The 17,542-nt window shown below is 39.1% G+C and overlaps 1 protein-coding gene across 1 annotated transcript in view; it reads right to left on the reverse strand.

Annotated features, from left to right (window-relative positions):
* Window positions 1-894: 894 nt before the first annotated feature.
* Window positions 895-17,542, reverse strand: part of LOC140730873 (uncharacterized) — an 88,706-nt gene continuing 72,058 nt past the window's right edge. Inside the window, exon 3 of the mRNA XM_073051850.1 lies at window positions 895-2,124. Within this exon, the coding sequence (XP_072907951.1) occupies window positions 1,696-2,124 (429 nt within the window). The 3' untranslated portion in view covers window positions 895-1,695. The remainder of the gene's footprint in view (window positions 2,125-17,542) is intronic.

Genomic DNA, 17,542 nt, shown 5'->3' on the forward strand with positions numbered 1-17,542 from the left:
ATTGACATCAATGGATCTGGGGTTGAGACGGTAAACAGCTTTAAGTTCCTCAGCATCACGTGGTCTGTACACACCAGCTGTTGGGTGAAAAAGGCACAACAGTACCTCTTTCACCTCAGACAGTTGAAGAAGTTTGGTAGTGCTTAGCACAATGCTTTATAGTACCAGTGACCCAGATTCAATGCTGTGGGTAAGGAGTCTGCGTTCTCCCTGTGACCGTATGGGTTTCCTCCAGGTGCTCCGGTTTCGTCCCACAGTCCAAAGACGTACCAGCTGGTAGATTAATTGGTCATTGTAAATTGTCCTGTGATTAGGCTAGGGTTAAATCAGAGGTTGCCAGGTGGTGCACCTCGAAGAGCCAAAAGGCCTACTCCACGCAGCATCTCAGTAAATAACTAAATAACAGCAAATTGAACAAGCTTCAAAGGATTCAAAGTACACTTATTATCAAAGTATGTATACAGAGATAACATACCCTGAGATTCGTCTTCCCCGCAGACTGTCACAAAACAAAGAAACACGATGGAACCCATTTAAGGAAAAACATCAACCGTCCCCCACTCTTAAAAAAGCATATTGCACAAATGACAACAAGATCATCAACCCCCAACATGTGCAAAGAACAAATCGTGCAAATAACAACAAGGACATCAACCCTGGACTTAGAAACTGGTTCAATTTACTGTTAATACTAAGATGTAGAGAAGAAATACCAAAAGTGGAAGCACCAATCCTTGTCATCAATCCACATTGGCTCTGATATTTGATATTGTATCTCCATTTCACTAGTTTAAATCACTTTAAAAAAATTCTATACAGTTGGCTTGCATGGTAGAATTTCAAATGAACAATGAATCACATATCTCCAAAAGTCAATGTCCATCTCAAGTGTAAAACAAGAAGTTACTTTATTAAGGTCACTCTGAAGGTGAGGAGTGAGTCAAGGAGATTACAAGAACTGGGAATAACATCGCCACCATAGGAATTATGAAAAGAAACCACTATTCCTGTGAGAGCACCCTGACAGGATAAAAAGAATTGGCTATTGAAGAGAGAGACTTATGATTCTTACCAGGTTCACAATTTATAAAATTTAAAAACAGGTATATTCAAGCTGTTGGCAGAGGTATAATTGTCTTGAAATCTCCAGTTTGATCAAAGTCAGAGGAGCAAAGACAATTCTATGAGACCCAACAAGAGATCTCAATACGTACTCCACTGGCACACTCTCAAAGCTGTTACTTACTGAAGAAATCCTGATTTTAGCAGCAATTTTGTGCAGCAGTGAACCAATTAATCAGCATCCCAATGGTGCCGTTTTAGTGAACTAATTTGAAAAGGTCCATCTTCTAATGCAGTGCCTTGTAATGGGCACTACATTAAACCCCAACAGAATTGGTACATGAAGTGGGTTGTTTTCCTCCCACAGAGTATTTTCATAATTCCTGTTCTGCAATAGTACTATTAAAGTCAAAAAAGTTAAATAACAATTCTCAAAATAAAAGTGAAGATTATGACTGAATCACAATTACAAAATATAACTTTCTTTTCTTCCCCTCTCTCTTCTCATATCACCCTATTCCATGCCAGTGAACTAAAATAAAAAATCTCATTAAACTACAGCACAATCTGTCTATTCTCGCTGAGAGAGAGAAAAAGGAATTCAATGTCAGATATTTAAATATCCAACCAAAGTCATAGTTTTGGCAGTACAGTGTGCACTGATGCAGTGGTTAGTGTAGAATCTCTACAGTGCTTCATACAGGTGGAAGATTCTTGGCTGCTCAGACCAATAGTCTTCTTTAAGCCCCCGCTGGACTTGAGTTTTGGGAAAACATATTTGGTGGTACTCCTTGTCTGGGCCTCCAAAGCATCAATTTGTTCCTGGGTACTACACTCTTCGAAACACTGCCGTGGGTTGCAAAGTGCAATCCCAATTTTGTCAGCAAGTGAGTCTTGTTTCTCAATTCTGTTCACAAGGAGGCAAAAGGTAGCAGAAAAGAGTGAATCAGCAATTTTCAGATTCTTTTCCCACTTATCCTCAGGACTGAGGCGCATGAAAGTTTTGCAGACAGTCTTACAGGTGTCGTCTTTGTAGTATGCTTCTCTTTCTTGTTTTGGAGTCTGGACACAAAAAGAATCTTAGTTAGTAGCTGTAATAACAGTGACATTGTATAAGTGGAATGAAGTACTTCATTTGAAGGACTAACTTCATATGTTCCTTTCTCTTGTCCTCACCCTCCTGGCCCTGATATATGGGAGTACATGATACAAAGTCCCTTTGCTTTAAAACCTTTGAACATGTTATATTTTGTAAGTTCAAAACATTAAACTAATTCAAAGGAAAATACAGGAATCCCAAATGCAGGTCTAACTTCGGGTTTACCTTAAATGAATCATGTATGTATCATTTGGTAATGTGATAACATATGCAATTTATGCATTTTTACATGTAACCTGTAATTAATTATTTAAACAAACAAGAAAGCTTAATCAAGATGTGTGCGTGTGCGTGTGCGCGCGCGCGCGCGTATGTATACAGGATTACTCAAATATTATGGAAATTTAAAAAATGCAACTGATAGCTTTGTCTAACAAAGATCCTTCAGTCTTAGCTTCGAATTTCCAGTTAAGAGGTATCCCAGGAAAGAATTCCAAGTTACCACTATCCCTTTGTGTACTTATGCTCCATGGCACCTTCTAAGAAGATAACAGCTAAAATCGTAAGCGCCTGCTCCAGGTTTTGGCCTAGAGTATCTGAGATATTGTCAATTCAATACCCCTCAATCCAAATAAGAAAATGTTAAACCCGGTAAAAATATTAAAAATGGGAGGAGTAATTTTTTAAACCATTTTTAACCTTTTTTAACCATTAATTGAGGGGTCCTTGGACCCCAGGTTGGGATCGCCAGCTCTAGAGGCTGCTTATAACTTAGCTTCACTCACCTCAACACTGAACTGTTCCCACAGCCTATAGACTCACTTTCACGGACTCTTCATCTCATGTTCTTGATAATTATTGCTTACTTTTTTATTTTGCACTTTTTTTCTTTTTGTATCTGCAGAGTTTGTTGTTTTTGCACATTGGTTGTTCATCCGTCTTGTGTGTGTGGTCTTTCATTGATACTGTTGTATTTCTTTGTGTGTACTGTGAATGCCCGCAAGGAAATGAATCTTAGGGTTGCATATGGTATCATATCAAAATTCAAAGTACATTTTATTATCAGAGTACCTATACATATATATCACCACATACAACCCTGAGATTCAGTTTCCTACGGGCATACTCAGCAAATCTATAGAATCGTAATTATAACAGGATCAATGAAAGATAAACCAGAATGCAGAACTCAACAAGCTGTTGAAATAAATATATGAATAAATAACAATAACATGAAATAACAAGATAATGAGTCCTTAAAGTGAGATCATTGGTTGTGGGAACATCTCAATGATGGGACAAGTGAGTGCAGTTATCCCATTTTGTTCGAGCCTGATGATTGAGGGGTAGTAACTATCCTTGAATCTGGTGGGGTGAGCCCTGAGGCTCTTGCACCTTCTACATGAAGGCAGCAGCGAGAAGAGAACATGGCTTAGGTGGGAGGATTTCTGATGATGGATGCTGCTTTCTTACAACAGCATTTCATGTAGATGTGCTCAATTGTTGGGGGGCTTTACCAGTGATATACTGGGCCGAATCCACTACCTTTTGTAGGATTTTACGTTCAGAGGCATTGGTGTTTCCACACCAGGCCATGATTCAGCCAGTCAATGCACTCCTCACCACGCATCTATAGAAATGTGATAAAGTTTTTGATGTCATGCCAAATCTCCGCAGCCTCCAAAGCAAGTAGAGGTGCTCTCGTGCTTTATTTATAATTGCATTTACATGCTGGGTCTGGGACATGTCCTCTGAAATAGCAACACCCAGGTTAGTAAAGTTGCTAACCCTCTCCACATCTGACCCTCTGATGAGGACTGGCTCATGGACTTCTCATTTCTCCCTCCTCAAGTCTACAATCATACAAAATAGCATAATACAGAATAGAACGTTATTGTCATTGTTCAAGACAATGAGATTCCAGTGCAGTGCTATTCCAGTCTGCAAAAACTGATGTTTACAATGCATGTGGTAAGGCTTAAGCAAAAAGGCTGTAAGAAAAAAAAAACAAGTGACTTTGATAGTCCATAACACTCAAAGCCATTGGCAAGCCTTATTCAGCTGCACAACAGCCCTTAGGATGAAGCTGCTTTTCAGTCTAACTGAGTCGGCTTAAATGTTTCTGTATCTCCTACCAGATGGCAGGAAATTGAACAGACAATGTCTGGGATGGGATGAGTCTTCAGTGATGTTACAAGTGCAGAATGGCATCAGGAATTGTATGTTGTCTCCAGGTCTGGTAGTTGAGTCCCATGATGTGCTGAGTTCCCCTAATCAACCATTGGAGTGTTTTGTGATCTGCCTTGCTGTAGCTAGAGTCTCTATCACACAACTACATAGATAGCACGATAAAGGTTGGGAACCCCTATTCTAGAGCCACGAGTCAGAGGAACTAACCTCTCAGTATGTACACTGGCCCTTCCAGGATCTTAGATGTTGCAATTGGATCACCTCTTACTCCTGTAAATTTTAGAAGATAGGTGCATTTTACAGAATTTATCCTCAGGGGACACTTCTCCAAAAACGTATTTCAAGGTTGTGCAACATGTAGCATGCTCAATGGCCAATAGACCATTGGCCCAATGGTCTAACTCCGTCCCTATGCTTTATGGTCTTCTGCTCTCATAATGATGATGAGGTCTCTACAATTGCCTTGCATAGAGTATGTTGCAAGGTTCCCCACCACCCTCCCACCCCTCCCTGACCCCCAGCAACTTCTGCCGACACAGACACAACATCTTATCATGAGATGACCAGTTGTATTTCTGCCACTCCTCAGGTTATTGGCTTGGCTCATCAGCTGTGGCTGGAGAGAGCAGGGTGTAAGCAACTAGAGAAGTAGAGAGTAGCTGTCCCCAGGGTCCATTCTTCTGGCTGAAAATGTCCAGTAAAGTGATCTCCAGGCTTCAGGAGATGTGTGCTTCTCAAAGTTCAAAGTAAATTTATTATCAACACAGGTATAAATACAAACAATAGAAAGTCTGCAGATGCTGAAAATCCAAAGCAACACACACAAAATGCTGGAGGAAGTCAACAGGCCAGGCAGCATCTATGGAAAAGAGTGAACAGTTGATATTTCAGGTGTTATGTACCCCTAGGGTTCCTATTTTCTGTGGACTGTCACTTTAAAACACCGAGAGAATGAGAGTGACTTTTGGACACTGTTTAAGCTGCTCCAGCGAGAGAGAGAGGTGGAGGTGGAGTTATTTGATGGACAATCGATGTTATGGTTTCTCTGCAGCATGTTTACTTTTTACAAGGACAGTCATAGACACACAGACACACACAGTTAGAGTCAAGATGGATTCGGTCAATGGAAGACACCAGTGAGTCGGTTGCTGGTTTAAACTCTAAGTAGCCCAGAAGAGGTGAGTTAAGATCGATCCTGAGTATTGATAAATGACTCTCTCTAAGTAGCCTGTGAGGGTGAGTTTGTTTCCATTTGGATACAAAAGTGTGATTGTCATTTAGTTAATCCACAGGAGTGGGTTCTCTGGTGAGGGGAAAACCTTTGTGAATACCACATGTGTGTTTACCCTTTGTCTGGGTGTGTTCACTGAAGAAAGGCACCCCTGTGGCAAATCATTGTTGGAGTTATTTCATATGTCGTGGAACTGGATAAGTAGCTATCACATTGTGTGTGATTGGGGTAACTGTGTGGAATCTACTGTGTGTTGACCCTTGCCTGGGTGGTGGTTCCCTTGAAGATGGTCCCTTTTGTGATAAGCTACTGTTGGTGATAATCCATACGTGGATTTTGTTTGAGTATCCTGTGGCCACCACTTTGAGATGTTTCATAGCTGAATTCAGGTGTGGTACCACTTGCGTTGAAAGGATATTCGTTGAAGATCACTGTCAGTGATAGTTTGTGTGTGGAGTGGAACAACTTTGGAGATAAAACCTACAGCCAATGTTATTTTGTATTGCTGTCATGGAATATGTGGGATATCGATGTAATTGCCTTCTCACAACACTCACCTTTGGATCACAAACATCTTGCATTAATTAAGCTGTGCATTTGAACTGAACTTTTCTTACACACCATCATAAGACTGTAACTCTAGCCGCCTGAGCTTGAATAAGTTTGGGAACTTTATTTTTACACCTATATATGCATAACACCGTTAACTCTTGATTTACCTGGTTTAAGTCACTATATAACCATATAACAATTACAGCATGGAAACAGGCCATCTCAGCCCTTCTAGTCCATGCCAAATGCTTACTGTCACCTAGTCCCACCTACCTGCACTCAGCCCATAACCCTCCATTCCTTTCCTATCCAATTTTTTTTTAATGACAAAATCGAACCTGCAATGACATAGTTACTAATAAAACAGTGTTTTGTTAACAGCAAAACCAGACTCCAGTTGTGTTCTATTGTTGCTGATACTTTTACAGGGTTGTGTGTACATAACACAGGCTAAAGAAGGGACTCACCCAAAAATGTCGATTGTTTACTCTTTTCCATAGAAGCTGCCTGACCTGCTGAGTTTGTTCAGCATTTTGTGCATGTTACATGTATTAGTATATGCTATTTTGAGATTCATTTTCTTGCAGGCATTTACAGGAAATAAAGAAATACAATAAAATTTTGTAAAAAAAACTACAGAGAACGACAGCAAAAAAACTTATGTTTTTAAAAAATGTCTTATAGTTTTTATATTCTGTGTTTTTGCCTCTTCTTTCTCATTTTTTTGTGTGAGGGGAGGGGACTTGGGGGTTGATGTTATTGTTGCATTTTTGCTACTTTTTGTGTGGGGGAGGGAGATTTGGGTGTTAGTGTTCTTGCTGCGTTTCATGTGTGCTCAGTCCACTGCTGTTCACTCTGCTGACCCATGTCTGTGCTGCAGCACACAGCTCGAACCACATCATCAAGTTCGCCGATGACATGACTGTGGTGGGTCTTATCAGCAAAAACGATGAGTCAGTTTACAGAGAGGAGGTGCAGCAGCTAACAGTCTGGTGCAGAGCTAGCAACCTGTCTCTGAATGTGAACGAAACAAAAGAGATAGTTGTTGACTTCAGGAGGGCACGGAGCGACCACTCCCCGCTGAACATCGATGGCTCCTCGGAGATCGTTAAAAGCACCAAATTTCTTGGTGTTCACCTGGTGGAGAGTCTCACCTGGTCCCTCAACACCAGCTCCATAGCAAAGAAAGCCCAGCAGCGTCTCTACGTTCTGTGAAGGCTGAGGAAAGTCCATTTCCCACCCCCATCCTCATCACATTCTACAGAGGTTGTATTGAGAGCATCCTGAACAGCTGCACCACTGCCTGGTTCGGAAACTGCACCATCTCAGATTGCAAGACCCTGTAACGGATAGTGAAGTCAGCTGAGAAGATCATTGGGGTCTCTCTTCCGGCCATCATGGACATTTACACTACACGCTGCATCCGCAAAGCAAACAGCATTATGAAGGACCCCATGCACCCCTCATACAATCTCTTCTCCCTCCTGCCGTCTGGGAAAAGGCACCGAAGCATTCGGGCTTTCACGACCAGACTATGTAACAGTTTCTTCCCCCAAGCTATCAGACTCCTCAATACCCAGAGCCTGAACTGACACCTTACTGCCCTATTGTCCTGTTTATTATTTATTATAATGCCTGCACTGTTTTGTGCACTTTATGCAGTCCTGGGTAGGTCTGTAGTCTAGTGTAGTTGTTGTTTTTTTCCCTCTGTGTTGTTTTTTACGTAGTTCATACAAAATACATTATGATATTATGGAAACAAAAACAGGGTTGAAATGCCCCATATCTATGTATAGTAAGTTAACCATAATATTGAAAAGGTATATTTTATTCTAATCTAAAACAAAATCAAAACCCCATAACAAAAAAAAAACAAAAGAGAAAAAAAACAGCTGTTTGGTTAAAAGAAAAAAAAATCTTGTACATATAATTGTAAGTTCAAACATATAGCAGCCATCATCATTGCTGAACAAGTTGAAGATTGTGTAAGTAGTTCCAAAAAGGTGCCCATAATGTGAAAAAATCTTGTCTAGGTATAGAAATAGAACACCTAATCTTCTCTAGATTTAAACAAAACATAACATCAATCAACCGATGGGTATGAGTAGGTGGAGCGGCAACTTTCCATTTAAGCAACAAAACTCTTCTGGCTAAAACAGAAATAAAAGCCAAAGTATGCAAATCATTCAGCTTAAGATTTCCAACAATCATTTCCTCCAACAATGCCAAACAAGGCAGTCTATGGGTTAGGTTTAAAGTTTACTTTAAAAAGCTCTGAAAAAGTTTGAAATACTTCTTCCCAAAATTTATTAAGCTGCGGGCAGGACCAAAACATATGAATTAGAGAGGCCTCTTCGACATTACACCTATTACAGTTTGGAGAAAAATCTGAGTAAAAACGAGACAGCTTATCTTTAGTCATATAGGCTCTGTGAACCACACTTTCAATTGTAAATTGAGTGATGCACACATAATGAAGAGTTGTGAACAAGTTTAAAATTTTCATTCCAAGTATCCTCATCAATTGAAAACTGTAGGTCTTGTTCCCAGAGATTTTTAATTTTGTCTAACGAATGTTTTTCATTGCAAACAACATACTATAAATATTAGAAATAGATCCATTATGAAAAGGTTTCAGAGTAAAAATTGTATCAATTAAATTCTTATCTGGACATTTAGGAAATGTATGAAGTTGAGAACGCAAGAAGTTGCTAATTTGTAAATATCTAAAAAAGTGAGCTTTACGGAGATATTTAATAGATAGTTGATCAAATGAGGGAAGATTATCTCGAACAAACAGATCCTGAAAACATTTAATACCTAGTCTATTCCACTCTTTAAAAACTACATCAGTCAAAGAAGGTTTAAAAAAATTAGAAAAAAATGGGACTAGAGAGTGAAAAACCAAAATTCCCAAAGAATTTTCTAAATTGTAACCAAATCCTCAAAGAATGTTTAACTACATAATTATCAGTTAAATTATTTAAGGATAGAGGAATTGAAGAACCAAAAAGAGAAATAATATAAAATTTATTAACAGAATTAACTTCTGAAGAGACCCAAACTGGACAGTCATCACAATTAATATAATATAACCAAAACGTAAAGTAGCATATGTTGACTGCCCAGTAGTAAAACCTAAAACTGGGTAGAGCTAATCCCCTAATTTTATTTAGATTTCTGAAGGTGAACTTTGTTTAATCGGGGGGTCTTATTCTTCCATAAATAAGAAGATATAATCGAGTCTAAAGAGTCAAAAAAGGATTTAGGAATAAAAACAGGTAGGGCTTGAAATAATTATAAAAATTTAGGCAAAATATTCATTTTAATAGAACTGATATGTCCAATCAGCGATAAAGAAAGGGGAGAACAGTTTGATAGTGCCTTCTTAACATATTTGAAAAGAGTGATAAAGTTTTCTTTGAAAAGAAATTTATAATTCCTAGTAATTGTTATAACCAAATAAGTAAATTGATTTCTTACAATTTTTAAAGGAAGGTCAGAGTTGACTGATACCAAATTATTCAAAGGAAAAAGTTCACTCTGATGAAGATTAAGTTCATATCCTGAGAACTGACTAAATTCAGAAAGTAAAGAAAGTACTGAGGGTAGAAAGGACTCCACATTAGAGATGTAGAGCAAAAGGTCAACAGCATAAAGCGACAACTTATGAGTGATACCTCTCCTTAAAATACCCGAAATGTCAACAGATTCATGAAACGCGATGGCTAAAGGCTCTAAAGTCAAATCAAAAAGCAAAGGACTCAACATCCTTGTCTGGTACCACGTTGGAGATTAAATGGTTTAGAATTCTGAGAGTTAATAAGAACCTGTGCAGTGGGAGATAAATAAAGTAATTTAATCCATTGAATGAAATTGGACCCAAAGTTAAATTTTTCTAATATTTTAAATAAATAATTCCATTCAACCCAATCAAAGGCTTTCTCAGCATCTGAAGAGATCACACATTCTGAAGTTTCTTTAGAGGGAGAGTAAATGACGAATGTTAAAATGAGAATAACGATTTTTAATAAATCTGGTCTGGTCATCAGAGATAATAGAAGGCAGAATGTTTTCCATCCTATAAGCCAAAAGTTTAGCTAAAATTTTAGCATCAAAATTAAGTAAAGAAATGGGTCTGTAGGAAGAGCAATCAGTTGGATCTTTATTCTTTTTGAGAATAAGTGAAATAGAGGCGTCATAAAAAGATTGTGGCAACCTGCCTAATTTAAAAGAGTCAGAAAGGACAGAAAGTAAGTGAGGAATAAGCAAAGGAGTAAAAGCCTTATAAAACTCTCCAGAAAATCTGTCAGGACTGGGAGCCTTCCCCGAACTCAGAGAATGGACCACCCAGGTAATTTCCTCAGAAGAAAAAGGTTGATCTAATCATTTTTGATTAACCTCAGAAAGTGAGGGAATATTTAGATGATCTAGAAAATTATTCATAGCAAAAATGGCTTTAGGAGAATTGGAGCTATATAGTTTAGAGTAAAATTCTCTAAAAGTATCATTTATTTCTAATAGATCAAGTTACATCAACCTTTTCTTTGGAGATTTCCTTAATTTTATGGTTAATTATTAAAGTTTTAAGTTGATTAGCCAAAAGTTTGCCCGTTTTATCACCATGAAAACAAAATTGACTTTTATCTTTTAGAAGTTGAATTTCAACAGGGTAAGTTAAGAACAGATCATATTTAGTTTTAACTTCAGCACATCTTTTATATAAGATGGGATCCGGATCAGAAACATATTTTTGATCTAAATGTTTCAGCTGATTGGCTAAATCAGTTCTCTCCTTATTAGCTTTTTTCTTAATACTTGCTGTATAGGAAATAATTTGTCCTCTAATATAAGCCTTGAAAGCATCCCAAATAACAAGGCTAGAAGTGCCATCTAGTGTATTCTCTTCAAAGAACAAAGTAAATTGACTCTCTAAAAATTTTTTAAAAGCCTTATCCAATTGTAAAATTGGACTAAAATGCCAAAATCTGTATGATCGAGAAACACACGGAAGATGTACAGATAAAAAGATGGGGACATGATCTGAAACAGCAATTTCTTTATATTCACAGGATCAAACAGAGGGTATCAAATGACTATCAACAAAAAAATAATCAATCCTGGAATAGGTATGATGAACATGAGAAAAAAAGGAATATTCTCTACTTGTTGGATGTTAAAAATGCCAAATATCAATAATGTCACATTTCATTAGAAAAGATTGGATATAGGAGGCAGATCTACTAATATTCAATCATTTCAAAGATGAACGGTCTAAAACAGGGTCAAGACAACAATTAAAATCACCTCCCAAAATTAAAGGGTACAAATTTAAGTCTGGTAAAAAAGAAAAAAAAGTTCAAAACAGCCGGGATCATCTATATTCGGAGCATAAAGATTGGCAAAAACCATTAGCTTGTTTTCTAATTTCCCTGAGACTATAACAAACTGCCCATTGGGGTCAGACATTACATCATGTTGAACAAAGGCAACTGAATTGTCAATCAAAATCGAAGGACCTCTGGCCTTGGCTTGAAAGGAAGAATGAAAAGCTAGACCATTCCAACGTTTGAACAAACGTCCACAGTCAGATCTGACTCATGTGTTTCTTGTAAAAAAAGAATTGAGGCATTCAAATTCTTAATATAGGTAAAAATCTTATTGCATTTCACAGGATGGTTTAAACCTTTCACATTTAAACTAAGAAAATTAATAAACACAAAGTACACTGCAGATGCTGTGGTCAAATCAAGATGTACAAAAAAGATGGATGAACTCAGCAGGTCGGGCAGCATCCGTTGAAAGAAGCAGTCCATTAAATTAATATTGTGTACCATTAATATTGTGAAAAAAAATTAATATTGTGTACCATTTAATTATTTTTAAAACAGAGGTTAAATGTATGAACCACTGGAATAAATCAAAAATCCAAACCTTAAAATTAAAAATACTTAACCAAGCAATAGATGAGGCAGGGATAACTAAACAGCTGATAAAAAGGAAAAAGAAGGAAAACAGCCCACTCCCGCTCACCCCTCCCAAAGAAAAAACATCACCTGAGAGGGTGAAAGTTAATCTACCGATAAATCCCACCCCCAACATCCTACTGGCAGAGCTACAAGAGAAGATTAGTACAAAATGAATTCCAACATAGACGAAATAACCTTCAAATGAACTGAAAAAATTTCAAAATATAGTGCTTGCAAAAAAATTACAAAGAAAACTTACTGAAATTAAGTTAAATTTTCTAAACAAAAAAAAATTAAAAATGAGAAGAAAAAGAAGAATTATTTATGAAAATATATCGAAAAAATGAATTGTCAAAGAAAGAAGTACTAAATAAATAAACTATAAAAATGCAATGAATTGATCAGTGAAACTGAGTGAACAAGGTTATAAGAAGCAGAAATAAATTGTTCTGGAGTGGATAGACTAAATATTATTCAAAAGAGCTGAAGAAGAATTCAAAACAGCATGTTAAAATATGCTAAGAACAGAAACTAATTATAAGAATATACGAGAATAGAAGAAAGAATTGTTCAAAAGAAAGACATACTAAACCATTAGACTGCAAACTTCCCACAACAAAGAATCGGTCAAGCTAAGGAAGCATAGTTTATATAATACAGTATTAAACAATTAATCTTCTGGACTTGATTCAGCCTGAAGAAAATCATGCACTTCCTCAATCGAAAGAAACCACTTAGGAGATCCATTTTTCAAAATGATCCTGAGGCGAGTGGGGTAATTTAGTAAAGGTTTATAGCCTTTGCTATATAACTCAGCCATGACTTTTTTATACTTAAAACATTCATTTAATACCTTGGGTGAATAATCTTCAACCAGCTTTATCTTGTAATCTTCAAAGCTAATCATACCCAACCAACAAGCTTAGCGAATTATAATAACCTTTGTTTGGAAGTCATGAAAAGCAATTATCACAGGCCGAGGTTTTTGTTGAGAAGAGGACTTAAATACTGGGGCTCGGTGTGTCCTGTCTAATCTAGGTGGAGTATCCAAAACATCAGAAAACAAACGAGCCAACATCTTTGCAAAAAATTCTGAAGGTCGATTGCCTTTGACCAACTCAGGAAGACCCAAAATTCGTATATTGTTCCTTCTTGATCTATTCTCTAAAGCGACAATCTTTTGTCTTAAAGATTCAACAATTTTCAATTATTTATCTCCAAACTTTTCAAACTCATCCGTCTTAGTATCAAGTCTCGTTAAAGCATCTTCATGTTCTTGAATCTGAGTGGTATGTTCCTGTAAAGGTTTTTGAATAGTCTGCAGCAGAATCTCCTTTCGTTTAAGCTCTGTGGTAACTTTTAAACACACATCCAAAAGTTGTTCAGATGTTTCGCTTTGAGCTTTCCAAATTAGCTCCGCAATAGCTTCCATAGTCACAGAAGGATCCTCTTCTTTTTTAGAAGTTTTAGCACGAGACATCTGTTATGACCTCAGCCCCCTCCTTTGTGAGAATCGCAAGAGCCCTAGTCAAGGGGGGGTCAACTGACCCAAGAGGGGGAGAAACGTGCTGAATAGACACAGGAAATGGGAGAGAGAGAGGGAGACGTGCGGAAGACCACGTTCTCCCAAGAAGCAGAATAAAGTGACTCTGACTATTGTCTCATGAAGACCACGTGTAAAGCCCTAGGGCAACGTGGGCTGGGTGATGGGGGAAGGATTGCCTCACCCCCCACCCTGATTGACATCTACAACCCTGCCAGTCCAGATAAAAGGTGGGCTGCCGAGGCGGGGCCTGAGACGCACCAGAAGACACGCTAGAAATCCTGCGACAGCGTTTTGATAGCGACAGCCGGTGGTGGGGTTCGTGTGCGTCTTTTCCTTGCCTGGGATTGGCGACCCCACAACGGAAGAACGGCTTAGTTACAGGGGAGGCCACAGATGAGCGTTCATTCCCCCAACGAGGCTCCGACAAACCGAACTCCTCCAGGTTGGAAAACCGGTCGGGTAACTGTTTCATTCAATCTCTCTCTTTCTAACAAAAGTGCACCAACGCGACACCACAACCGACGGCAGCTGGTGGAACTGCAGTGACCGTAAAAGACTTTTAGATATCCAGCAAACAATATATATCTACATTACCCCTAGACAACGATAGAGCTTATTTCTGATTGATTATTACTATACCTGTGCTTTAGATTGAGTTGTGATGACGTATACGATCTGAATGTTTTGTATTAACCATACGTTTGTGCCCCTTTATAAATAAAAACATTTGAAGATAGTAGCACCAGGCTTCAGCGGACCTATCTATCTTTGCTGGTAAGTCACCCGGTTACTGGGGAACGTAACACATCATAATACTCCAAAAGAAAATTTTCAAAGCAGATTGGATTCAGTAATTTAAAAAGAACGGAGCCGTTCAAGAAACACGTCTACTCCATGCAATGCCAGTAGGAGGAGTTCGATAGGTTCTTGATTGGACATGGTATCAAAGGCTATGGGGAGAAGGCTGGGGATTGAGGCTGAGGAGGGGAAAAAAGGATAGGCCATGATTGAATGGCGGAGCAGACTCAATGGGCCAAATGGCCTAATTCTGCTCCAATGTCTTGTGGTCTTACGGTTGGAAGATAATAACTGCTCCTGAATTTGGTGGTGTGAGACCTACAGGAAGCTTTCCTTTCTGAAGTATAACATTCAGTGTCAGGATATTCTTGCATTCTACAGCAATGGAAATGTTTTGATTAGCAAGAAGGTCAGTGCCCTTCACGGGAGCTCTTTTGGGCATGAGTATAGACAATGACTACCTGTACCTTTATCATGGGAGGCTAATATTCAATCATTTTCTCTCTCAATTTGATTCTCCTGTCTTTTCCCCAAAACTAATTGAGAACCTATCAATCTCTGCTTTAGATATATCCAATGACATTGCCTCCACACCTGACTATAGCAATGAATTACACAGATTTGCCACCGACTAGCTAAAGAAATTCCTCCTCAGTCTTTGTTCTAACTGGACATCCTTTGATCTGAGACTATTCTTAGACACTCCATGTCCACTCTTTCTTGGCATTTTAACATTCAGTAGGTCATTTTTTCCTATCCTCAATGGTCTCACCCATCCTGAGAGGCTAGCTATATTGGCATCACTTCTTTGACTCACAAAGAATGATTACCTCAGTGGGTAACTCCCAGTTGGATGTAGTGCACTCTGTTATCTTTGGAGGGTCGTTGAGCAATCTCAATTATTTCTGAAGCTGCCCAGTCAGACTCCTGATCTGATCAGAATGCCTCTTTGAAAAGCGAGCAAAGCAACAGACCAGTGTGATGCAAAACATCAGTGGGTTGATCATTGGTGGAGAAGCTGGAGCTGGACTTGGTGTAGATCGAGCTGCTGCCTACATTGGAGCAGCATCGGAGTGGGTGGGCGAAGGATGTGTGCAATAAAACAGTGAGTGATCGTCTCAGTCAGTTTTCTTGTGATCACAAAACCTTGTTGGATATTGTTAATGTTGAATGCTGTAGGTCCAATTCACTGGTTTATTGGCTTATGGTAGGGGAGCTCATGGTTTCAGTCATAGAGAAGACTCAGCCCCAAGACACGGTGTCGCCTGTTTGCAGCCACCCAGGAGAGAAGTGGAGTCAGTGCACTGCATTGGAATGCCTGAGGTAGTGTGACACAGCTTGCATGCTGGAGTCGGTGCTTCCCTCCAATGTTTGCTCGGCAGAAGACAAGATGTCTTCAAATGCAGACTGCTGTAACATTCGTGGACTCAGGGACTTATACTATATATTTTTTGTGTGACTATTTTTTACTGCACTCTTATATATGCTCTGTGTCTTGTGCTATGTTTGACTATTGGCCCCAAAGTAACCCTGTTTTGTTTGGCTACATTCATGGATGTTCATGTATGGTTGAATAACAATTAAACTTGAACTTGAAAATGCTAGGGGATCACAGTGGGTCAGACAGCATCTATTGAAGGAAGTAAGCAATGGGTGTTTTGATTTGAGACCCTTCATCTAGACAAACCAGCGTGATGTTTTTCCTCATCTGAAAGTGATTGTTCATTTACACCCATAATTTGAAGTTATAAACACAAGAGATTCTGCAAATGTTGGAAATCCAAAGTAACACACACACAAGTCGCTGGAGGTACTCATCAGGTCAGGCAGCTTCTATGGAAAAGAGTAAACAGTCAACAATTTGTGCCAAGACTGTTCTTCAGGACTGGAAAGGGGGAAGATGCCATGATAAAAAGGCGGTGGGAGAGGGGAAGGAGGATGAGCTAGAAGGTGATAGGTGAAGCCAGGTGGGTGGGGGAGGGGAGTTGAAGTAGGAAACTGGGGCATGATAAGTGGAAGAGGTAAAGGGCCAGAGAAGAAAGAATCTGCTTGGAGAGGAGAGGGGATCAGGGGAGATGGGGAAGCACCAGAGGAAGGTGATCAGGTGAGAAGAGGTAAGAGGTCAGAGTGGGGAATGAAGAAAAGGGGAAAAGTAAGGGGAAAAGAATTACTAGTTGGAGAAATAATGCCATTAGGTTGGAGGCTACCTAGACAGAATATGAGGTGTTGTTCCTCTAACCTGAGAGTGGCCTCATCATGGCAGAAGAGAAGGGCATGGACCAATATGTTGGAACAGAAATGAAGATAGGAATTGAAATAATTGGCCAGTGGGAAATTCTGTGATATTGTGAAAAGAGCTGAGGTGTTCAACAAAGTTGTCCCCCAGTCTAAGTCAGGGCTCACCAATGTAAGGAGGCTGCATTGGGAGCATCAGATACAGTAGATGACCACAACAGATTTATCCCGACAACTTGGCCCAGACTGTCAATGGTCTGTTCCTCTTCAAAGATATGGACTGACCTACTGAGTTCCTTCAGCATTTTGTGTGTGCTCCCCATAACCTGGAGCTCCAGTTTATATTGGTATTCCCAAAGAGTACAGTAATATAAATGATGATATCATTAGGTATTTACCCAATGCAAGAAAAGATTAGGCACATTAATGCAAATCTTTCTCAGATCGTGTGTAATTTTGCAATTCAAGTAATGTTACTTGGAATCATTTAGTAATATGATTTTGTGCCAATGAGAGAACAGATTTCTCCAAGGGGACCACAACCTTGTTGTGGGGTTTGGAGGCTTGTGTGCCTCAGTGACCTGGTAAGTTAGGCTGGCTGGTGTCAGAGCCTGTACTTTGGCTCTTGGTAGGGTCACCCATGCCAAAAGATAGAGGCCAGACTGACATTGGACCACCAGTCCTCCAAGCCCAGGGGTTCAGCTTAGGGCTAACAACTCTGACTGGTAAAACAAAATTGTTACAGAAACAGCAATGAAGAATCCATCTACATCTGAATGCATTGATATTGCTAAGTCTTCACCCAGGACTTGCGTGACTGACAGTAGTGAAAACCGAGAGGAAGTCACGGACATGAAGAA

This window comes from Hemitrygon akajei, chromosome 7 (genome assembly GCF_048418815.1).
Source record: "Hemitrygon akajei chromosome 7, sHemAka1.3, whole genome shotgun sequence".
NCBI lineage: Eukaryota > Metazoa > Chordata > Chondrichthyes > Myliobatiformes > Dasyatidae > Hemitrygon > Hemitrygon akajei.